We start from the raw sequence: 24,064 nt of genomic DNA, 5'->3' as shown, positions 1-24,064 counted from the left end.
AAAAAAAGAAGAAAGAGAACACAACGTTTCGGCCGTGGAGCCTTCTTCAGGTGTGAGAACCTTCTTCGGGTGTTCTTCAGGTGTGAGTATAATTAATGTAAACAGCTATTTGATTCAATATTAATAATGGTACGCATCATGTTCAACAGTACTTCATTCTCAGCGAGCTTTTCAAAACAAGCTGCCTCTCTCCTGAAACAATTCTCAAACTAATGCATCTGTTGTAATATGCTCTGATTGAAAGTTTCTAAAACCATTTTTTTTTATATTCCAGTGCATCATCCAATTACCTTTAGGTGGTACTAACGTTAGGGGGGTCACAGATAGCAAAGAACTTGATTTGGACTTTTTTAAAATTATAGCAAGTCCCTGTATATGCAAGGACACATGTCATTATGTTCAACCAGCAATCAAACAGTCTCTTTCAAGTGTCTGAATCAGGAAAAATATAAATAAATTATACTCATTTTCAGAAACGGTCGCTCTCCTGAAAATGTAATAAATTAATGTTCTTGCAATTTTGGTCGTTTATTAACATGAACAAAGAATAATTACTAGTGCTGACATTATGTGGAGAACAACTTGCTTCTCACTAAACAATTATTTTATAATATCTCTTAGTAAAAGAAGGTAGTGATATTGTTTCTGCATTCGTATTCATACATCAACCATTTTACCCGTTTTGTCTTTTTTAATTTTTAAAATATTTTTTAATCACAAAGAACATTTCAGTACAAATACAAAGTTTCAGGCAAGTAAAAGTCATTGAAGAAAAATTACTTGAAAATAATGAAAGGTGAAAAATAGGGATAAAAAGGTTGGCAGACCTTAAAACCGATTATTGTGAAAAAAGAAGAACTAATAATAGAGTTGTATTATAACGGGCAGTGTTTTGCAATAAAAATATAGTATCATAAATTAAACGTGTTAGTTGTATTTAAATAAACTGAGAGTTAAGATAGTTACGGTGTGTGTCAAAGTTCACTATATCGACTTGTGAAAAAGATGCTTAGCAAGTTTAAAAAAAAAACATTTTATCGCTTCAATCAAGATACGTTAACCAGTACCATCCTAACTAAATGAAATTAGCAAACTCATACCAAAAGGTCACATTGATTATGCATTGCTATTTAGAAGAAGAGACATCCGAGAGCAAATGCACCACCCGGCGCCGATGTGCCACAACCAAGATGGCTGCTTGCGGTGCCGGGAGGGGCTCGCAGTCTTCCGGCGGCGTCGTGTTGCTATAGCAATGAGGGACGCGCGCACTGGCTCTCGCGATGGCACGGGGAAGGGGCGTCACCCCCCGCCCCACAAGTGGCATTTTTCTGGCTTGTTCAGCGAGCGGCGGAATCAGGATGTGTACGCGCTGCGGCTGCGTACGCCTGTGTGAGTGAGGCGCAGAGGGCGGCAGTGTTGCAGCCTCGAAGGGGAGTGTGTGTGTGTGTTTGATTACAGAGTGCCGAGCCGACCCGACCCGGACACATCTCGGAGCCGAAGACCCGCGGAGCCAAGCGAGTGGCATGGCAGCGCCCCGGCCCATCAAAGGGATCCTGAAGAACAAGCACAGCGGGGCCGGCGCCCAGACAGGCCGCGGAGTGCCGGTGGTGGAGATCCCCGAGAGAGCGGCGCCGGCGCCTTTCGACGAGGATCAGCAGTGAGTATAGACGTCTCTCTCTGTGTGTGTGTGTGAGAGAGAATTAAAAGGAAAAACATACACGCCGCAGGTGGCCTTCCGTATTTGAGTTGTTAACCGAGCTGCTGAGGCTCAACCTGGGGTTAAAGAAAAGTTGTGTCGTAGCAAGGTAAAATGATCTTCTGCCTCTTTGCGGGACTTTAATTAACCGGCGGTTGCGGGTAAGATCCTGATCAGATTGCTCCACAGACCAGAGTGTTGAATTAAACTAAGGCGTCAAGCTGTGTACTACGTGTTGCTGCTGCTGCTCTTGTGATGTTACCGGCGACGGGCAGTTACTCCGGTAGCTCTGCTCCTGAGTAGTAAGGTGCTGTTTCTGAACTCAAGCTTCAGGGGAAATGACCATCTCTTTCGTGCGCCTTGTGGACATCTTATTTGCTACACAACGCGCCCCGGCCGCCGTGAGATTGCGAAGGCGAAAAGTTTCCGATGAATTTTGTTTGTTTTGCGCTCTGACAGTTCACTGCCACCGCTTTGAGTTCTGGTGTCTTGGAAATGGTTTGTATTCCTCTTTTAAATTACGAAATTCAGGCACAGGTAGCGCCAAAACAAATCGATGGAGACTTAGCTAACAACAACAACAGCCTGCGAACATTTTCCCAGTCACTTAATTTAATTCAATTCCCATTCCGCAATGGAGAACAAACCCGTTTGTCGCTGAATTATATTAGCCGGACACGGACCTAAGATGCGACGTGTTTTTGTTTTGTGCCGATGGTCTTGAGTGAGGGAAAGTACACCCTTGCGCAGACCCTGCTCTAAACTGGCGGATCTTATTTTTAACCGCACTGATTGACGCTGAGTGTGTGCCGGCGCCTACAGATGTGCGTGTTTTCAAATCCCCCCCGAGTCCTCAGCCATCGGTCCAGCGTACGCGCCGAGCTGCCGGGATGAAGCGTTGTCACCGTGTCGGTGACACGATTTGCTCTCGCAGCCGCCGCCTCTGGGCCAGCGGAGCTGCAGGTGGAGGTGACGGCTTGAGTGACGACGGGCCCCCGAGTGCCCGCGGCGACATGTTAAAGCGGCGCCGTGGCCTGTCCACCAGCACAGGCCTCGTGTCTGAAGAGAGCTTCACCCATGGCTGCTCTGTGAACTCCTTCAACCCTCCCGGAGCCGTCTTGGTCAAGCCCTTGGAGTGTGCAGGAAAGCGCATGATTCATTTCAAGGTGTCTTTATAAAGTCGAAGCCCCTGGAGGACTGGGAGAGACCGTTCAGTTGGTCCTCTTAAGGCCGTTAGCAGATGGTCTGAGCTGGACTGGAATGACGAGCAGAGAAACCAGTTCACCAGGACTGGACCCCCTGAGCTAGGGAGCTCTAAAGATGTATCCGGTGGGGGCACTGGGCTGAATGTAGTGTTTATGGATTATGGGTCAGATACTGAGCACATGTTGTTCTCTCTCCAGGATTCCAGTAAAAGTGAAGGTCTTGGGACTGGGGTGGGCATATAGACACTGCTGAAGCCCGTCATCGTGTTTGAGCTCCAGTCTGTTGATATTCCTTCAGCCTTGGGCTAAGTCTGAGACTATGCTGCTCATAATGTAAAGGATTGTTCGGCTTCTAATGAGAAAAGAATTGCAGGAAGTTAATATCCCCCAAGGGTGCCAGCTGGCATAAACAAGTTATTTCTTTTACAAATCTAGAGCTCTTCAATATCGTCTTCCATTTCTGCATTCTGTGGATTCTTCTGTGTCGCGGCGACAGTAGTGCAGCGCACGGAGTCGCAGACTGTGCTGGGGTTGTACTCTCTGTCATCCCTTTTTAACATGAAGTCGGCTGGGGACTCGTGTCCGTGGCTGTGTTTCAGAAACCGGGAGCTAATTTTAACTGAAAATGACGGAAGCTAGTCTGCCTGTGTCTGCCGTTCAGATCCACATGCTGTTTGTGCTTTTCTCTGGCACCCCACCCTGTTCCAGTTTTCTTCGTCATTCAGAAATATGCATTTTTCTAGACATGTTTTTTTCACCACCCCCCCTCCAAGAGTGTGAAATAACATCTTTATGGGTTTGTAAGGATGCGGCTCGCTTGATTTATTTTATTGTCGAGTGTATCAGGTTCAGTAGTTAATCAGGGGATGGTGACATTTTTATATTCGTATGAACTATGACTTTTTAACATGGCACACGGTGCAGTTATAACTGTTAGCATTTTATCCACTGTAGTAAGCAACCCCCCCTCATGTAAATATTATTAAACCTAAATCTGCTGATTGTATCAAACGGTTGGTCCTTTCAAAATAAGATAAGCTCCTTTCAGAGCTGATAATATAAATGAATGTTATACTCCGAGTTTCAGTATTATACTAAGGATTCTCTGTTGGCCTAAAAATAGCCTCTGTGGAAGCCTGCGCAGGAACACCAGGAGCCAGATCCGCAGAAATGGAAGCTCTTGGATTCACAACAGCACTGCTTTCAGCATCGACCTCTTGCTGCGGAGCCTCTTCAGCCCACTGCCCTGGAAGAGAAAATGTAGATTGGTGTTACTCCTGCCCATTGAGAGAACCCTCGCTTTGCTTTTGTTTAGAATCCATTTTCTTTAAGGAATAAACTTGACTAAAAAGCGCACGTTTCCAGACCAGAATTTTTCTCTCTTTAACATGTGCTTGAATCTTTTTTTTTTTTGTTCCTTTACCCACTTACAAAACATCCTTAAGATACTGAGGGATTTGCACACTTCTGTGAGAAATTGCTTATAAAATCGTTTAATGCTCTGCATCAGTTAAAGGTGTGTACTCTCAGGCATACGCTTAGTTAAATGCACAAGGTCACTGTTTTCTGGTCTTAAATTTATTTAAAACCTTAAGATGATACTGTCTTTCTTATCTCTGCAGCTCATCAGTGGTGGGATGAAGTGAGTCCTCCTGTATGGAAAGCGCTATATACAGTGGGCGTAGAAAGTGAAAGTGTAGAAAATATTGATTCCTGTGTATTTTGTCGTGTCACATCTGGAAGACTTGATATTCTTTTTTCCACCTTTTGAGCTGTGCAATGTCCTCTGCAATATCCATCTGTTTTAAAGTTTGGAGCAAGAAAATAAATTGGTTAAAAGTTAAAAAACAGTTAAAATCTTAATTGGGAATAGTATTCAGCCCCTTAGCATTAACTCTCCTTAATTGGCTCACCCAGTTGCCTTCAGACTTTGTGCAAATGTTGATTGGAATCCACCTGTGTGCAATCAAAGTGGTTAACCATCCAGATTGAACACGCCTGTCTTTGTAAGGTTAAATACACCTGTCTGTGTGAGTTCCCACGATTGGACAAAAAGTGATATGAAGACAAAGGAGCTTCTGGAACAAATATGAAACAGAGTTGTAGTCGGAAGAGCAATATAAAAAGATTTCAAAGGCAAATCAAGTATCACGAAGTGGAGGGCACGTAAAACTACTTAGGATCTTCAATGACCAGGCCTCGGCAGCCAAGAAAGACATTGGTCAGAGAAGCAGTGGTGAAAATAACGCTCCAAAGCCTAAAATGTCTCATAGTTGAGATGGACGAAACAGTGAGTGAGTCAGCAATAGCTCAGGTGCTCCACAGATCTGGGCTGTATGTTAGAGTGAGTAGAGGAAGCCATATTTGAAAAAGGCTGACATGAAGACCCATCTTGAATATGCAAGATGACCTGTAGGAGCCTCTTGAGACAATGTGGAAAACATTCTGTGGTCTGTTGAGACAGTAATTGAGTTTTTGGCCCTAATGCCAAGTGTTGTGTCTGGTGAAAGGAGAGCACCACTCGTCACACGTAAAACACCATCCTCACATTGAAGCATGGGGGTGGCAGCATGATGTTGTGAGGTTGCTTTTCATCGGCAGGGTCTGCTAGGCTTGTCAAAATGAAGGGCAGAATGATTGGAGCAAAGTATTAGATAAGATAACATCACTTTATTAGCCATATACAATTTCTTGCATTAGGAATTCATCTTTTCGCATACTCCAGCTTGCTCTCCATGAGACACACAGACAGGGAGAGAAGCTTGGGGTCAGAGCGCAGGGTCAGCCATTGTACAGCACCCCTGGAGCAGTTTGGGTTAAGGGCCTTGGTCAGGGGCCCAACAGAGTACGATTCCTCTGCTGGCTGCGAGATCCTGAAGTAAAACCTGGAACTGTCTGCAGGAGATTCATACTTAAACAGCACAATGGCTCCAAACACAAAGGCAGTGACTTGAAAAGAAAAGGTGGAAGTCCAGGCTTAAATCCCATAGAAAATCTGTGGTAGGACCTGAAGATTTCATTATGGCACCACCCCTCTGTTAACCTGCAACAGATGGAGCAGTTTTGCAAGGAAGTGTGGTCAGACATTAAACCCACCAGATGTGTAAAGCTGGTTTCAACACAACGCAAAAGTCTTGAGTCTGTGATTCTTGCCAAATGAGGAGGAACTGATTTCTCAATGCCCAAGACCTTGGGGGGGTGAGGGGGAGAAAACCTGTCCAAGCTGGATTTTTTAGTTTTCTATTTTTCATAAACTTTTCTTCTACGTATGATTCCATCCTATCAATATATTAAGTATGTTTTGGTAAATTGTACAAACAAATGTTCAAATGTGTTGCGGTTTGAGGTTGTAACACTGCAAAAATGTCGTAGAAGTCCAAGAGGGGTCAGTACTTTGTACAGCAGCTGTAAATGCAAGGAATTATGCTGTATATCCTGCTGATGCTAGACTTTTATTGCAAGGATGTTTAACAGCTGTAATATTTCTTCCCAGAGTCTCCCTCTAATGCAGGCTCATGTCTGATAATCCCATGCTTTGTATTCAGGTGGGATCTTTGGAGAACCTTCTGTAGGTGATGAAAAGCACCAGACGACCTTGAGAGTATCTGGTTCATTTCACCTCACTTGTAAAATAACCTGCCTTCACCCCATGTGCCCTCCTGTCCAAGCGTGCACTAACATTTGCTCAGTTCACAGGCATATTCAAAAAGTACACCTGTTTATTATTTTTAAAATGCCTCAAGACAACCATTTTGATGTTAACATTTTCTCGGATGCTCGGTTCCAAGTTTTCTTCAGGAAATCTAGGTTTGACTTGGTAACTGTAGTGCTCAGTGTGTGTGCAGAAGGCGGATGAAACAGCTGTGGAGGACAGGGCACTCTGAATCTTCAGGGAATGTCAATGCTAATTGTTTCTGAAATGGGCCTGCTTTGTAATCTGAAACCTCGTTTTATCAAGGCTTGCTTTTAAGAGCATGAAATACAGAAAATAAATGGTGGTAAAATGGAACATAATTTAATTTCACGCATATACTATATAGCTCTTTATTCTAATACTTAAAGTTTGGATTATTAATCCATATCTGGGTACTGTTTTGCATTTGAGTTTTTTTATATAGTTAAATTTGTTAAAACTGTATAAAACATTCCTTAGACTTTTCTTTCAATAGACATTTTCCAGATAAGACCTTGAAAGGATTAAATTAATTTTGTTACATTGTATTGGTTCTAAAATGTTTCATCTGAGGTATTTAATTTTTATCAAGGATGTAGAAAAAAATATATAATCCTGTTAAGAAGTATGACTGGAAGGTTTTTTCAATTAAAGTGAATTTTTCCTTCAGTATGTCTGTTGCACTGCTGTGTAGTATATTCTCGCCATTGAATGTATGCGATTTTTTATGAGCTGTTCATGGGATTTCCTGACAGACCAATTTCTCAAACCTCGGGATGTACAGTATAGAAATCCTGTGCACCTGAACTCAAACAATCGTTTTTTCCTGTGGAGGAAAATGGATTGATTTTCCCAGGAAGAAAAATAGCCCCTTGAATTTGTAAGGCCTGTATCTAATGTACAAAGTCAGTCTCCTTGCATCATCTTCACATTCTGCTCTGAAACTGGATTTGGATGCATGACAAGTGATGGTGAGTGATATTGGGCTGAAATTAGCAAATGAAAAGACAGTACAGTACAATGTACTATTTTCTTTCCCCAATCCTTAAGTCTACTGTTTCATTGCATGGGCCGTGCTTTACAATATCCTCAATGCTAAAGCTATCAAGACTTTATTTATTATTCATTGATTTGAATTACTTTTAACTGTGCACAGAGCACAGAAACCTTATCTCATCCGGTGTACAAGTTGACACGTCTTTGTGAATGACGGATTGGTGGTTGGGTTGTGTTTGCACTTCACATTGCTTTCTACAGTGAGACTGCTAACTCTGAAAATAAAACTTGAATGTTCTTTTTTTATATTTATGGTTTGTCAAAACTTCTTCTTGTCTTATGTGTTGTTCATAACTCGAGCACCTATCGAGTGAGGACCCAGTCAATGTGATTGTTCTTTTTTAAATATTTAGGAGTTAATATTCATATGCTGTAGTTCGGAATGATACTTCTTTTCCAGATCCAAAGCACCGTCTAAAATTGTTGTGTGCTTTATTGTACTGTAGAACACCATCTTACAGTTTCTAATTTGAAGGTAGTGCAATGCTTTGCATTCCTTAATGAGTTGTGCAGGGTTACTGTATTAGACTTGATGTGTTTTATATACCTTTTTTATATTGTTAATTTTCCTTTAATGTCTTAAGTATATTTACTGTAGCTGATGTAGCAGTTCACAAATAGTACAAGAGACTGCTACAGCCTTAGGGGAAAGGTAATTTAATTTGTATAATATAAAGAAATCATTTGTAGTTGCAAGCATTATGTAGAGATGTGTTTTTTGGTTTGTACTTAATATACCAGTTTATTAGTGATGGCGCCCTGCATTACTTAATTCTGCATATGTGTTCCAAATTCTTAAAGTACAGCCGCATGTATTGAGAGCAGACCGGCATTGTACTGTAGGTGGGACAATGAGAGTTCATCGCTCTCAGAAGTATTAATCTATTATATTAATAATATTAATCTATTAACTGTGCACACCTTTCCCAAGTGATGTTTCCTGACTCACTGTCACTTATTCCCAGAAACCCATTCATTTCTTTCCCAGGGGATGTATATGTGAAAATTGCCTGGCTTGGGTATTGCCACAATTTAAGCATCCATATTAATGCTCCTTATTGTTAGGAGTGACACTTGCAGTGATAATTGAATCCTTAAATGCTGTTATTGTTAGAGGTTTAGCATTATCTGCCCTAGCTGACTTCATAAGTTTAAAACGATTTTCTTTTATGATAATGATATCATTAAGAAAATTGCTCTTTGAGATTCAGTTATTTTAAACAGTTTATTCAATGATGATTTTTTTTTATTGATTCTTAAAGATGAGGGTAAGCGGCTGGAACTGAAAACAAGATGCCGTGATCTGAATTAAACCCTTTTGTTTTTCTGAAGGAAGTTTGAGTTGGTGAGCAAGTGTGAGAGCTGGAATGAAAAAAAATAATATTCCAAACATATGTTCATATTTTTTTCTAGTGTCTTGGGGTGATAATTCTAAGTATGATTTAATGTCTGGAAATACAAAAAGCAATAGATGGCAATTTGTGTCTTAACCATGTTGATAAACTATAATGGTCTGATTCCTTACTGATACAGATCACTTGACTATACATAGGATCATATTGAGGTTAATTTTAGAATATATATATATATATTCCTAAATATGTAAAATTATATGTTAAAAACGTGGAGGGTGTTTGGCTCATTTTGACCATTTTGTCGTTCATAGATAAATGAGATTCTAGAATCCCATCCAGCCCTTTGAAGGAAGCCAGTATATCAGCTTTACCAACATGGCTGGGTTGTTTCTTTTAGACTCCCACAACCCTTTCTGTAAAAATGTTGTCAGTTCTCAGTTTTAAATGCATTTCTGTGTTGTTTCTATTTGTGTCCCCTGGTTCTTCTGTTTTGCTGCTGATTCTGAAGAAGTTTATAGGGCAAACATTGTCACTGTCACTGAATGTTGAACACTTGGATTGGGTCCCTCCTCAGTCTCGTCTATAAGCACAGTAAGAATGCTGTGCCTTGTGTAAATGTGTAAAAACAGGGAGCGAACTGGCTACACTTGTCAACTCCGAACAAAGTTTTTTGTCAATGATCTCTTCTCTCATTTGGGTGGGTTAAAGTAGGAATTATGTAAAAGCTGTGGATTCTGTGTGAAGTTTTGTTTCTTGTCTTATTTGCCCATGTTATACAAATGAAAGATCTTATAGGCATGTGAATACTCAGTGTGTAGTTTTCTGTACAGAATATGTTAAACGATATAATACCTGCTTCAATTAAATGTTTTTAATTAATGGATGTGTAGCTGTTTTAGCTATATACGTTATCAAGAATAAATTATCCTAAATCTTGTTTTCCAGTATACATCCCATTATTTTGAAATTGGTAATTAGTCTCTTGCTTGAATAAATGAATATGAAATGATTCATTATTGGATGAATTATCTGATGTGTTCTACATGGGAAATCTGTTCCCCCCCACTGAAACAACACCTTCATCATACCTTTTAATCAATTTGTTGTTTAGAAAGAAGTCACAGAAATGGGATGAAATGAACATCTTGGCTACCTACCACCCTGCAGATAAAGATTATGGATTAATCAAAATTGATGAGCCCAGCACACCATACCACAGGTAGGTGGAGAGAAGCAGCTTCCTGAAATGTCTGCTTTGAAGCAATAAAATATTAAATATTTCTGGATTTTCAGGAGCGAGTACTCGCAGGTTGCCAAAGGAGTTAGCACAATCAATTTGAAAAGTAAAACAAAAAAGAATGACCTAACATTGATTCGGGGAACATGGCAATTATGTCAAATAAAGACTCTCCTCACGGGAGTAATTGGATTTAATATGTTCATTGGAGCATGCAGAGCACAAGGTTAGCTTATAATTCCTTTATAATTTTTACTTGTGCTTAAGCCATTCTGTAAAGGACTAACTGCGTGTTAGAAAATGGAAAAAGTTACTCTGCTGATGCTGCAGGCTTAGTGGCATTTTTATGTGAATAATTTCTGACTGTGTTCCCTGTAATTCCCATCTTCCAGGATGGTAGGAGATGAGGATGATGAAGGAGCTCTGAGTGATTCAGAATCGAATACAGGCCTTACTGCAGACACCTTGGCTATGAAGTAAGCATTGCGTGTAAGAATTTTCAACCGTTGGCATGATGACGTGCTCATTCATTTAAGTTCTGCAACATGACTGAAAGCCCTTTGGTGAGACAGGCCAGATGGTCCTTGTTGATCATGCAGAGATAAGTAACTGCCTTGCACACTAATGCCATGCCTACACTTTCAAGTACTTAACTGCGTGTATTTGTAGCTACAGTGGATTTTTTTCTTTTACATGGATGCACAGAGTTTTGCTTGCTTAACAACCTAGTTAATAAATGGTACTGATGGTGGTTCTGTTGTACATTCATACGTTCAACTGCGTCAATATTGTTATAGTGCAACGTAAATATTTGTGAAAATTATTTACTGTCAGACCTTTGTTTTGTGCTCAACATCAGTACATTGCATGCATATTGACAACAGCCTGCAAGCTGAGAGTAACAGCCAGGTAACATAAAGTCTGTATTTAAATTGTGCCTATATATCATGTTTTTAGGCAAGTCTACACTATGTAATCCCAGTGAAAATTTTGAATTGATAATGGAATGTCAGTGCGCAATAAAATCGTTAAAGGAGCAAGTAAAAAAGTATTTTTTGCTATGTATGTTCTGAATGACCCAGTAATGAAATGTCGTGGGACTTTTTAGGGTAGTCAAAAGGCTGTAAAGAAACTGCTTTTTATGTAGCTCTTAGAGTAAAGAAATGAAAGAAATGTATAGCTCAGTAAAACAGGCTTGGAAGGTGACAAGGAAGTAGAAGTAGTTTCTGTATGCTGATCTTGTTCATATGTCCATTTGGTCTTGCTTCAGTTATGGAGGTACAAGGTTAGGATCAGGAGGAAATGATTTCTTCTGTGTGGTAATGCAATTCATTCATTATAGTACCGGTAAATTAAAAACTAGAACAATCGGATTAAGTTCCTAGAAGAATGCTTCAGCTGAACACGCTGCAGTGCTCTGATTAATTGCAAGCCCTAAAACGGGAGTCAAAACTGTCTGACCCCACCAGGCTCGAGGGGTCCAGGCCTGTAGACCTGTCTGGCAGCCAGGGCTGCTGTTCACTTCAGCTTGGCCGACACTTTATCTTGTAGAAGCACCGAGAGGTGAATAGCAACTGGCCATCCACTCTCGCAGTGTCTTTGTCTTCATTCCACTAGCTGACTGCCTTTTAAGGCGAAACGGCTTCCTGCAGGGCCTAGAAGGTTTGCAAAGACTGTTTGTCATGCCGTGGCCTTTGATAGTCTCAGTAAGAAGATGTATGTGATCCTGCCAACATTGTGTTGTTGTGTCCTCTTGCAAAATAAGCCTTTTCTGTCTTTTTAATGCCTTTTGACCAATCCCAAGCTTATCAGGAGGTGGCTAACCTCTTAACAAATAGATATAATTCTTTATATAAAGATGTTTGCCAAGAAAACCCTGTTTCTTTTTATTCATCAGATTGTGATAAAAAAAAGTTAAGCACCATTATTCTACCCATAGATCTACATTTAATTTATGAAAACAATATAGATTAAGGCAGAACATTAATCATCTAATAAAATAGAGCACATCTGATGTGCTGGAGAAGTAATTCATTAGTAGAGCTTACTTAGTAGAGATCTTTGGGATTTTTTATTTACAAAACATTCCCACCTAGAGGATTTTGGTATTTAGTTTTTTAGTATTTTAGGATATTATTGGTATCGGTGCAGTTTTTGTTATTAGATTTTATAGATATTTCTCCTAATGTCCAATTTAATCAGTAATTATAAGTGTTTCTTCCAGATAGGCTGTTCAGCTCTTAGAAAGTGATAGCAATAGATATCCATTTATGACTTGAGCCTCTGGACTGGCATCCTTTGTTGAATATTCTTTCATCCATGTTTAACAGTCTGTTTTGTTCTATTATAGTCTATTTTTCTCCTCTTTTATGAAATATCCCCTGTGGATTGTAACATCCATCAGTTGTAACATTGATGTGATGAAAACAGTTTTCGGAAAAAGGAATTTAGGTGTGCAGGTACACTTACTTTTTTAGTATACACTCACCTTGTGTCTTTGTGTGTTTAACTCACTTTACAATGTTTTTTGCAAGCATTTTTTGTTTCGTGTAGGACAAGGTGTAGTAAGGTCAACTGTAAGTAAGGTTTACTTGCTTGTCAGTACTGTAACTATTGTTATTTATAATAGAATATATTTACACCAGCCATTTTTAAATAAAATAATGCATTATATGATTTTTATATAGGATTTTTGTTTTCAAGAAAAATGTATTACAGGTGGATGTAAGCAATTTCCTGACATCATATGTATCTTTCCACAAAACTGAATATCGGTATTGGATGTTTTAGAAAGTGAGCATAGCAATAGTGATCCTGAGTGTGTTTTTATGGTTAGACTCATGGCAATGTTAAACCTACCTGTAGTTTGTAATTGAAGAGTGTCCATTTTAATATAGCATCTGTATCTTCTCCAGTTTCAAACTGTAATGTGGTGATGTGTGCCTTAGTTCACACGGCATTTTGCTTTCAAAGGAAAAATGTTAAGATGTATCTGTCCTTCTGAAAAGGCAGGGTCATTGCCTGAGAGCAGGATTTTAATTTGAGCTGGATTTGTGCTCAGATTGAGGAGTTCTTGCACAACTGGCTTCCAGACCTCTGCTTGAATCCTTTTAGTACAACTGGCCCATGTTTGATTACTAAGTAACAGTTCTTCTAAGACAATTATGGACGGAAAAAGAATGTTCCACCTCAGCTGATTCTAACATTAAATTGCACATGAAGGAAAACCAAGTGAGCGAAGCTTATCCAGAAATATCTGACCTGCTTTTGTTTTTGAGCGCTTTTTAATCAGTTCAGCCATGCATAATGACCACCGCGCCTATTGCTGGCTTCTCGCAGGCTGGCAGCAGCAGAGGGAGACGAGCCCAAGATTTTCCAAAGGGTTGAGGAAGAAGAGAGCAGCGAGGAAGAAGAAGAGGAGCTGACCCCAGAAGAACAGGGTGGGCTTTATCTCCTTGTTGCCTTGGCCATGGTCACTTTTGAAGCTGGAGCTAATTGCCACCAGCTGTACACCTACAGTGGTTGATTAGTGTAGAGATGTCTTTCCTTCTTCCCAGCTGCATGCTTGGGCCCTGCACTTCAAGTATTTGTATTTTGTCCATCAAACTGTAGAATAATATAGGGTATGTTCCATTTCTTGTGATAAATCATTTCTATTTTTGTTTGGTTTCCTGAATGATCCACTGTAGAAATTATGCTTCATATTTTTTATTTTTACAAAAGTATTGTGCTGTTGTCGTTTCTCTGTCCTATTTACTTCTCTTGAATTTATTGTAGAGTTACAGAGCATTGGAATTGTGGCATCGGTGCTTTCTGCTGATTAGTCCCATACAGAAAATGTATAAGATTTAAATAAGATGCAAGAGAAAATAAAAAGTATGAGCGTATGAAGTATGACAGTGACAAATGTGCTGTTCACAGTGTGTTTGAAAGTAATATGAAGAAAAACAATAAACTGCTGTAGAATGTTAAAAGAAATTGCTGTTTCACTAGCTGCTTCAATTTAATAATTGTAATGTGGAAGATTATTTGAAATAGTTGTTTTTGTCTTTGCCAGTGTATCTGAAATCACTCTGCACTATTCTGTACAATCTGTATCTTATATAGATTGAGAGTAATTGTTTATCAAGTACATCCCCTGCAAATTAAGTTAGTGTTTCCGGGAAGCTTGTGCATAATTGTTTTTTGGATCTTATAATACGTCATACTGCCTCCGGACTATTTGAAGAGTCATTTAGTGCTGGAAAACCTGCATCATTCTTTTCCACTTGATTAGAATCTAATTATACTGTGAAGGAAAATCCAATGTTTGTGGAATGAGGCTATATTTATTAATTTGACCATAAAGTAATACTGTATGTGGTCTTCCATGACCTTTTTACTTTTAAATACCACTTAATTACACAACTGTCTATCCGTCTACATTATACGAGGAATAAATGAATTAATCAAGCTCGATCGATGACATAAGCTTACTGAAGCATTTTGACAGCTTACAAAACAGGAACTTTATGCACTGACAGAGAGGAGAGGTGAGATTTAAAAACTGCATACATTTTCTTCGACTTAAAACTAGGTCCTTGAGCCTAATGTCCCAAAAAACTGTACAGTCAGCTTCTTTATATATAGTTTTTTATGTTCCTTGCTTGCATTTATTTTGTACTCTTCACTGTAATGGTATCTTGTTGAAAAAATGTCTTGTTTATATGTATAAACCACAACATGGATTCCTCACAGATTTTAACAGATCTTGCGTTTTTTTTATTCAGCAAAAAGGGAGCAGTTTGAAATGATGAGGAAGATGCATTACAATGAAGGCTTGAACATTAAATTGGCCAGACAACTGATAGCAAATGAACTTGACGAAGAGGAGGATGAAGATGAAGAGATGAAGGAAGATACAGAGACAGAAGACATCAATGTAGACCCTCCAGAACATGGTGAGTTACTCTTTTATGAGACTTGTAGATTAAAAATGTGAAATCCTTTATACGGGCATTGAGTGTTTAATAGTAATCTAACACCCATCTGATAGAACATCAGTCAGCATGGAAAATACCCAAAAGCACTTACTTTTGAAAGCACATACAGATTTATTTTACCTGGAGTTTAATTTGTTTTGATAAGACCTATGAATATTGCTTTATAACAGCAGATCTATCCTGCAGTGATCTGTTTGGCTCTAATCACTGTTGTCTCTAAATTGTGAGGTGCGAGCTTCCAGAATCTGGCTCTAGATCAAATGTTGATTCAATTAATGTGCGTTCGTTTTAAAGTTCATGGTGACTCAGGGATAGAACTGCACACAGCATTATTTAAGGAATTTGACACTGTAGTATTTTTTTCCATGCTTTACTACCCTGGAAAACCCTTGACATCATTTTACTATGATTGAATTTATATATACTGTTTTTAGTACTCCTTTTAATGAAGATGAAATCATTATGCTTTGTTGGATATACGTCTATATTTTCATAGTAAAAGTAACTATCCACCTCCTTTTCTTTGCAGCTGATCCACAAGATTCCTAGAAGAAAAAGAACACATTTGCTCTGGCTCTTAGGTGAACATAAGATTCACTTAAGTGAATAAAAGACATGAGTAGTTGCTTCACAGCTGATCAAAGAAGACACTGCTTCGTGATCCTGCCATTCACATCTCTATTTATGAACACTGTAAATGAAGCATATCTACCAAACAGTTGTTTCTTCTGTTGCCAAGATTATAATTATAGTTATTGTTCATCTAAGGAAGTAGACTAATATGGGGAAAATGGCATAGAGTTTTTGCTGCTTTCTGTATGGTAGGTTTTAATGCCTGTGGGCTCTCCCATATGAAAGGGAGATACCACTTTACCTGCACTACAGTAAGATAATTCAGCTTCTTGTTTTTTTCTCTTGGCTACCTGTTCAGCGACAGCCAGAAGCACATTTCGTGACTTTCTAAGAGTGATTTGCTACTGTTTAAGAAATGTTTTTTTATGTTTGCTGCCTGAGGAATTAAGATGCATTTCAAATCAACTTTAATGCAAACATTTTATGGACAGATATTTTCAAAAGATCTAGCACTGATTTCCTCATTACGTTTGGCTATATATATTTTTTAAATTGGGACTTCAGCAAATCTAAAACAAAAAAGGTTTTAAAAAGCAAAAGTGTTGTCATAACTCTTGTTTATTTCACTGGCACTGATGTGTTTGCTTGTTCAGTATTAAAAGCAGGGCAGCATGGGAGTTTTGCTTGTTTTCATATGAACAGCTGACAAGTGTGGGTTATTGACAGTGTAACTAGTGTCATGTCTTTCTAATAATGGTTTTTAAGTCAGGTTTTCTGATAATAAAAAGGTTGTTCTGGGATGCCCATTTACCTTTGGGACTGGTATTCTTTCTTGCCTTCAAATTTACACTTTGTTTATAAATTACTTTTGTATCCATTTCTTGGATGAGTAGTCAATGTGGGATAAAGCCTTGTAGGGAAAAAAAAAAAGAAATTCAGTTTAACTGGGAAGTTAATCAGTACCCTTAAGTCTCTACACCACATATGAGATTGTATTTGATTTTGTTATTAATGATAGCTATGGTTAGATTAACCCTGTATTATTAAATGAGTTGTAAGATTACTACAATCATGTTTTGTAATTCATTCTCATGTATTGCTTTGTTCCTACTCATTTGCTTGCATGGATCTGGCTGGCACATGGTTTTCTTATTATTTAAACATCTCTGTATGCCATATCTATGTATATACAGTATACATAATTTCCCTTTGATTGTACTTGGCTGTGACAATGTATAGATCTTCTGTGGTTCTAATTTAACTGATCTGCCTGTTTTATTCTCAGTTTCTCCTGAAGGATGATATTTTAGTATGAAACAAATTTCCCACACGTGAGGAGTACTACATCTGTTTTTTTTGTAAGTTGACAGGAGACGGTTTGGACTGTTATTCTTTTGGAACACAGAAAGCATGTTCTTAAAATTAAGGATATGTGTAATATTTGGTCTCCATGAATAAATGAAGACATTATACTAAGACAGGCTATATTGTCTTCTTCAGCAATTCCATATGGTCTTTAATGTTTGTTCCTTTTGAATAATATTAAACTTTATTTTATATAGTGCCTTTAAAGGTGACTTCTCAAAGCGCTTTATAGAATTACAACAAAAAAAAATACACAAGATAAGCAGGATGAGAATATACAGAGGAGATAGTAGATGGTGGTATTGAATACAGTAGGAGAAGAGGGGTAAAGAACAGAACCAGTTAAGTAAAGGGTCTTCTAAAGAAGAAAGGTATGAGTTTGGATTTGAAGGAGTTTAGAGAAGGTGACTCTGATATCCTTGGGGATAGAGTTCCAGAGCTTTGGGGCATAACAGGAGAAGGCCCTGTCACCCATAGAGTGTAGATGGGCTTGGGGGACAGTTAGGAGACCAGAATTAGAAGAGTGAAGGTTGCGAGGTGGGGAGTAGGGCGATAATAGCTTAGACAGGTACTGAGGTACCAAGCCATGCAGAGCCTTACAGGTGAGCATGAGTATTTTGATGTCGACTCAAAACTTGACAGGAAGCCAGTGTAAGGACTCCAGGATAGGAGTAATATGATCACTTGCACTAGACCTGGTCAGGATTCTGGCTGCTGAATTTTGGACATACTAGAGTTTGTTCAATTTGGATTTAGAAATCCCTGCAAGTAGAGCATTACAGTAGACAATTCAGGAGAAGACAAATGTGTTGATCAGCTTTTCAGCTACAGTTAGTGGATGACATAGGGTGTAGTCTAGCAATGTTTCTGAGGTGAAAGGTTTTGACTATGCTGCACATTTGAGTTGAATGTCAAGCCTGAATCAAATATCACCCCAAGGTTTTTCAATTTAGACTAAAGCTCAGGTACAGTACCATCCACAGACAAGGTTACAGCATTACAGCACTGGCTTTACAAAGTTGATGGGAAGTGCCAATAAGACTTCAGTCTTGTCACAGTTAAGATGAAGGAAATTTTGAGTCATCCAAGTTTGTCGGAGATGGAATTAGATGGAATAGAGAGAGCCACAACAGTGTCAGGTTTGGTATGGATGTATATTTGAGTATCATCAGTATAGAAATAATAGTTGAGGCCATCGAAAAGCTGACCAAGTGGAAACATGTAAATGCTGAAAAGTAAGGGGCCCAGTATTGAACCCTGAGGAACACCAGAATCAACGAGTCCAATTTTCAAGGATGTCTATTATATTCATTGCTTTTATATTTATCATCTTCAGTGAAAATGAATATACCAGCTCTTAATGCAAATTTTACATTTTCAGGGGCTTATTTTTATGACAGCATTGGGGTTATATTAAACAAGCCTTATCTAGTATTTAGGAGCAAATGTTCCTGTCTTCACAAATGTTAAGGTAAAAGTTTGTAAAAGAAAGGGGAAGCCCTTCTATATTTTTCGGTTTGTAGTAGCCCGTTGACCCAAGCTTCTTATCCGACTGCTTCTTGAAAGTAGCGCTGATATTGACATTGACAGGATCCTTGAGTAACATACCTTATACGATGAGCTTTCCTGTGGACTGGTAATCTAGTACCTCCCATCTTTACCAACAGTCTAACGAACAGCATTGGAAACCAACACTCATGAAAAAGAAAACGGCAAGATGACTATTTGATTACCCCTAGGAGGAGAGCTCGAAGTTATGAACTCCTCGTTGCATATCAAGATTAGGACTCAACGTTTACGTTTTATGTATTTGCGTCTGATTTTTGTGTATAGCGTTCAAAATATTGCTCGTGTAAATCCCGAGAAAACATTTTTTCCGTATAAAAGTGAATTTCCTCTAGATGGCGATGCCGCGCAGTATTTTTAAAAATCATCACACAGTTGATTTAAACACGTTTACCTTGAGCACAGTGCGATGCTTAGGGATCGCTTTCGGGTCTTTGATTAAATTTAGATTGTAGCTGCTGAATAAAGAATACTATCCCTCCCTGTCCATCTTGTACTTTGCTCGTCACCTTATATCTTGGAAGCGTGTAATCTGAATACAAAACTTACATATCCAGAATCTTTAATGGAGAGCATGGGAAGTTTACATGTTTAAAATATGTTTTGAAAGTATGTGGATGCTGATGTATTCTTCACAATGTGGTTTTAGTTGTTTTTTTTACTTTTTAAACTTCGTGCTTTTTAATGTGACAGTCACCGGATAATGTGAAATACAGTTTAAGTAAACCCACGTGAATGTATTACAAGTATTGAACTATTTGTAAATTTAACAATCACCCAAATAAGGAGCGAGAAGTTCAGTTTTAGTAAACCTCCACTTACTAGTATAAAACACATTGGCTTCCACTTTTGGACACAGATCCACACCAAACATCAAGGAGCCTGATTTTCAACACCAGGCAAACTATTTTATGGAGCAGGCAAGTGTGCAAGCCCAAAAAACGGACGCACAGTATTTTCACTCTCCAGTGCTCTGTCACAACATAGTAGATACGGACCAAAGCACTTTTTTCCAGTTAAATAGGCCCTCTTCCGAAGTAAATTGCAATGCACTTGAACATTTAACTTTGAATCATAAGTCAGTTTTAATGGAAATATTAGTTAGCTTTGAAAATGTATCAACTTAATTGCTTGTTGTTAGAAACAGTTTTTTTTACAAAACATTTACAAGCAGCGCCATTTGGATTTGAAAGTAATCTTCCAAGTCACCAACCCCATAGGAAACCCCGTTTCGTCGACAATCGACAGGTTCCTTGCAAAATATTCACTATTTTCTCACTGCAGATAACTTCAGGCATTTCTTACTTTGCAACCTGATTTGCAATTATAGTCACTTCATATACCGATACTGGGGAAACCACAAGTGTTGTAGTATGGGTGTTGTATTTTGTGTCAGCAAACGTAAAATAATATTTGGATACAAAAAAAGCCAGCACGGTACCTGTGCACAAAGCTTAAATTCATTCTTGTGACAAGGAGGGATGGCAATTTCAATTTTATGTAATAATACTAAACTTAGGCTAAAAAAATACAATAGACTCTTGACTTTTATTTTCAGTTTCCTCATGCACAGCTGGGGGGGTACACACACTGAGCTATTGTGGTGTTTGGTATAAGCAGCAATGTCCATCTCCTCACAGGAAACGGGGAGAAGTCCAGCCTCTTCAGTGTCAGGAGAGCGCTGTAGTTGGTTGGGGAGTCTAGCATTCAACCCGTCTCCATGGCTGGGATCTGGGAAGCTACGGGGAGCTGATTTAGGCTATGTTGAAGGTTGTAGTAGCCAGTGAGAGACTACGTTCCTGGAGGTTGTTGCAATGAGTGGGCACAGTTTTGGGGGGGTATTACTTATTTTCTTACCTTTAGTTTGATAGTGCCGATCGTTCTTGTTTCTTTAAACGCGAACTGTACTTCTTTTTTTAAAAAAAAAGAAGATAAGCAGTGTTCATTTAGGTTAGGACGAGGCAAAAAAAAGCAGCTGTTGTTTTTTCTACCTTAACTAATCTTAAAGAAGATGAAGATGACTGTGGATTTCGAGGAATGTCTGAAAGACTCTCCCAGATTCAGGTAGGCCCGCACTTTGTTATCCTGTGAAAGCTTTTATTGTAGCAACAAGGCATGGACATTTTCTTCGTACATTCGTTTTAGCTCCCACTTGAAATCGCGATACAGTGGGTCTAGGTACGGTTCACTCAAGGAGTATGTAGTGTGCACAATAAACTTGAATAATGCATGTAGATTTGCAGGTCATCGGCATATGATCGCGTAAATTGTGTTGTTTTTTTAAAATCCCTTCTCTTTAAACTCCATAATACTCTACCTGAAGAGTCATTTGACAGTGGTTGTTACCTACGTTATTGTATTTCCAGGTGTTTACAGTTTTACAGTAAAGATGAAGTTGTGTTCGACCTAAGGTTGTGTATACCTTATGCTATATATAAGCATAAACCACGGTCCTTGTTAAAACCTTGAACAGGTCGACAGACCCTGTCGTGTTTATACACTGGGAGACTTTAAGGGCTAAACCCGTATTCTCTAACAGCCTTTTACACTGTCTAGTCTAATATAGCTACGATAGTTTTACATATGGCCTAACTAAAATACGTGTCCCGCCAGTGCAAAGCTGCGTCTTGAGGAGAATTGGAAGTCGGTTTGCGTTACGCTCTAATGGGTCTTAAATTGTCTTTTAAAACACGTTATTTACACTGTCAATATATGCAAGACAGCCTCGTTACAGGTCCAATCCGAAAACGGTTTCCTGCAAATTGTTCAAATTCCCAGATTCTAATCTCCACCCTGTTACCAGCTGTTGAAACGCTATGCCTACCGTATTACCGAGTTTCCTAATTCGGGCTACAGTTTTTGCAACGTGTCTACGCCTGAGCTACAGTAGCTTCCGAAATCGGAGGAACAGGGAGCAGTTTGGGGGGAAAACAGCAAAAGGTTATATCATTTTGCCACCGCAGCTGAGGACAACCTCCCTTTGTTCTGTCTGCACCCCTGAGCCTAACTGATATTCTAGACATGGATGTGCATAACCTTTCAGCATGAGCACCTAAAATCTTGCATATTGCTTGTGTTTTTATAGAATTGCCAATTTTCTTAGGTGGGAAAGAACATGAAGAGGTAGTTCACTACCTTTCTCTAGGTTTGTGATTAATGTTAATGGAAATGGTAGAACTGCATTATACAGTAAAGGACAGAATACATTTCTTTCTCTGTGACTGTGAAGAATTAAATATCCATTGTTTAGGAGCATGTTAAACTAAGAGCTTTGCAAAGAATACTGGAGGGTTTTAATCTGAGTAAAAAATAACCATTCATAGGTTGTTCTGTTTAAAGGCCATAGTGTTGACCAGTTCCTCATTACAGACTTAGTTGGACTTTATTCACAGCTCTCCTTGGGTTGAAAATCTCAGCCAAAATGACCAAAAAAACAACTGGTATTCCTGTCAGCTTTTTCCAATGTCAGTCCGTTTGGTTAATTTTCCTGACTGCCCACAGTGGACGTCTCATCAAGAGGAACTAGAGAGTGTGCCATGAACCGCACAGACCCGAAAAAGAAGAGTTTTTATAGATCTTCAGTCTGACTTGGCAGTTTCAAATGTTGTGGTTTGGGGCACAGAAAAATTACTTCTAAATCCAAACACAAAACAGGGGTAATTAAATTACCAGTCTGGCATGTTTGCCCCCATGCATAAGTGTTCTGGTTTCCAGAGTATTTCAATAGGTCCCAGATGCCTATTAACAGACTGTTAAATTTTGAGGGAAGATGACCTTTAAGTGTTGGAAGAACAGAGCAGTTGATTTACAAGAAGGGAAAGATGCACATGAAGAAGGTTCAGTAACTAGTGGTGCTTAAGGACACTTTTATTCTGAGATGTTTTTTTCTTGCTATTGCTATATATACAGTAAATATGATCAAGTCTGTGAAATAAGTCACTTATATGAGCACAAGACAATAACAATATAAAAAACAACAATAATGCACACACTGTAAAGACTAGAATATAGAGTCCCTTTGATCCACCTTTGAAAATGGCACCAATGTCATTTTTGTCATATTTGATAGCTGGTCCTTCTAACCCCGGCTGTATTTGACCTTTTTGCCTTACAATTATGTGACAGTATTAATTCATGTAAATGACTAACTGTAGTCCCAACAGATAACCTTTGTAAGACACATATGAAATGGTACTACAGTGTACATCATCATCATCACTATACTGCACTTCATACAGGATTCTGTGGGAGAGTTTCTAACATTTTTGCTCTAGCAAAATGAAAGAGGAGAGAGTGTGCTCTTAAAACAATTAGTAAGGATCTACCAGCTCTTGGTTTGTGTGCTTGTGAAACTTCAGCCAGAGTAGCAGGAAGTGTGTATTTCTTCTTCTTCTTTCTGAATTAAGCTTTGGCCTTCTTTGGTCTGAATTGAAGGGGCCCCTTTTGAAGCCCAGCATCCCTGCAGCGCAATCAGGAACAGATGTTGGAAAGTTAAGAACAGGAAAAATTGAGAGATGGCTTTCTGTGAACACTTCCTTAAGGAATGTGCTTAAAACAATTGAAAGTTCCAGTTGGACACACCTGGTAATCAAGAGACTGTTCTAATGAGTTTTATGTCATGCTGAGGATTCCATTTTCCATTAAGGCTTCAGGAATGCAGGTATTAAAGGGGCATTTGTTTGAGAAAGAAGCTTCCATTTTTCAAAAAAGAAACAGGAACATTTTCATATATTTTTATATTTTGTTATAGTTTTTTTTGGAAATCTTTTGAGATTGAGATTTGAGAGTGTGCCCGAATGATGCATATTGCGTAGAAATTCAAATATACCTGGATTTGTGGAAATCCTGAAGTGGTTGTTCTTATGATATGCAATAATGGAAATAGTTTATAACTTAGAGATGCAAGAGATCAGAATATAATATATGATGCTTTTTGACAAGGTGAAGTGGTTAAACATTCCAAATCCTAGAAAGAACAAAAGTTCCTATACATATATGGGCTTTAACCTTGTTCTGCAATACAGTACTTATTTTCTATACTAATGTGACACAGAGCATACTGTATGTACATGATGTTTCTGACGTGACTGAGCATTTCTGCTTCACTGGGGTCTTGGCAGTATGCTCCCGATGGTTAAGAAATTCTTTTAGGTTTCTTAAGAACATGCGTGTGTTTGGTTACTGAGTCTTTCCATCTGTGTCTTTAATTTTTACAATTATGGAAAGCAGGGGATATACATTTCACTGCATTATGGCAGTTTCTGTATCCTCCAGTTCCAAATGGTTCTTATCCTGAAAATGTTGAGCCATTGGTCTTTCTTAACGTTTCAGGGATGCTAGGATTTTGTGTCTCGTT

At 38.8% G+C, this 24,064-nt stretch overlaps 2 protein-coding genes and 1 long non-coding RNA gene across 6 annotated transcripts in view; all 3 read left to right on the top strand.

Annotated features, from left to right (window-relative positions):
* Positions 1 to 1,315: 1,315 nt before the first annotated feature.
* ppp1r2 (protein phosphatase 1, regulatory (inhibitor) subunit 2) lies at positions 1,316 to 17,253 on the top strand. Its single transcript, XM_006637718.3, has 6 exons — positions 1,316 to 1,657; positions 10,097 to 10,204; positions 10,615 to 10,698; positions 13,562 to 13,662; positions 14,992 to 15,162; positions 15,734 to 17,253. Exons 1-6 carry the CDS (start codon positions 1,524 to 1,526, stop codon positions 15,751 to 15,753), a joined length of 618 nt encoding a protein of 205 aa, XP_006637781.2. The 5' UTR covers positions 1,316 to 1,523; the 3' UTR covers positions 15,754 to 17,253.
* LOC107079160 (uncharacterized) lies at positions 1,677 to 4,885 on the top strand. Its single transcript, XR_001480130.2, has 2 exons — positions 1,677 to 2,194; positions 4,025 to 4,885. It is a non-coding gene; the product is annotated as an uncharacterized lncRNA (long non-coding RNA).
* A 3,095-nt stretch (positions 17,254 to 20,348) lies between the features above and the next one.
* The window catches only part of LOC102696927 (arf-GAP with coiled-coil, ANK repeat and PH domain-containing protein 2), a 70,198-nt gene continuing 66,482 nt past the window's right edge, over positions 20,349 to 24,064 (top strand). For 2 of the 4 annotated variants that reach the window (XM_069197809.1, XM_006637638.3), the window contains exon 1: positions 20,349 to 20,772. In XM_069197809.1, coding sequence (XP_069053910.1) covers positions 20,720 to 20,772 — 53 coding nt within the window. In that variant the 5' untranslated portion in view covers positions 20,349 to 20,719. The remainder of the gene's footprint in view (positions 20,773 to 24,064) is intronic. The other 2 variants (XM_015361222.2, XM_069197810.1) reach the window with 2 other exon arrangements.

This window comes from Lepisosteus oculatus, chromosome 13, assembly GCF_040954835.1.
Source record: "Lepisosteus oculatus isolate fLepOcu1 chromosome 13, fLepOcu1.hap2, whole genome shotgun sequence".
NCBI lineage: Eukaryota > Metazoa > Chordata > Actinopteri > Semionotiformes > Lepisosteidae > Lepisosteus > Lepisosteus oculatus.
This window is presented reverse-complemented; position numbering and strand designations above follow the sequence as displayed.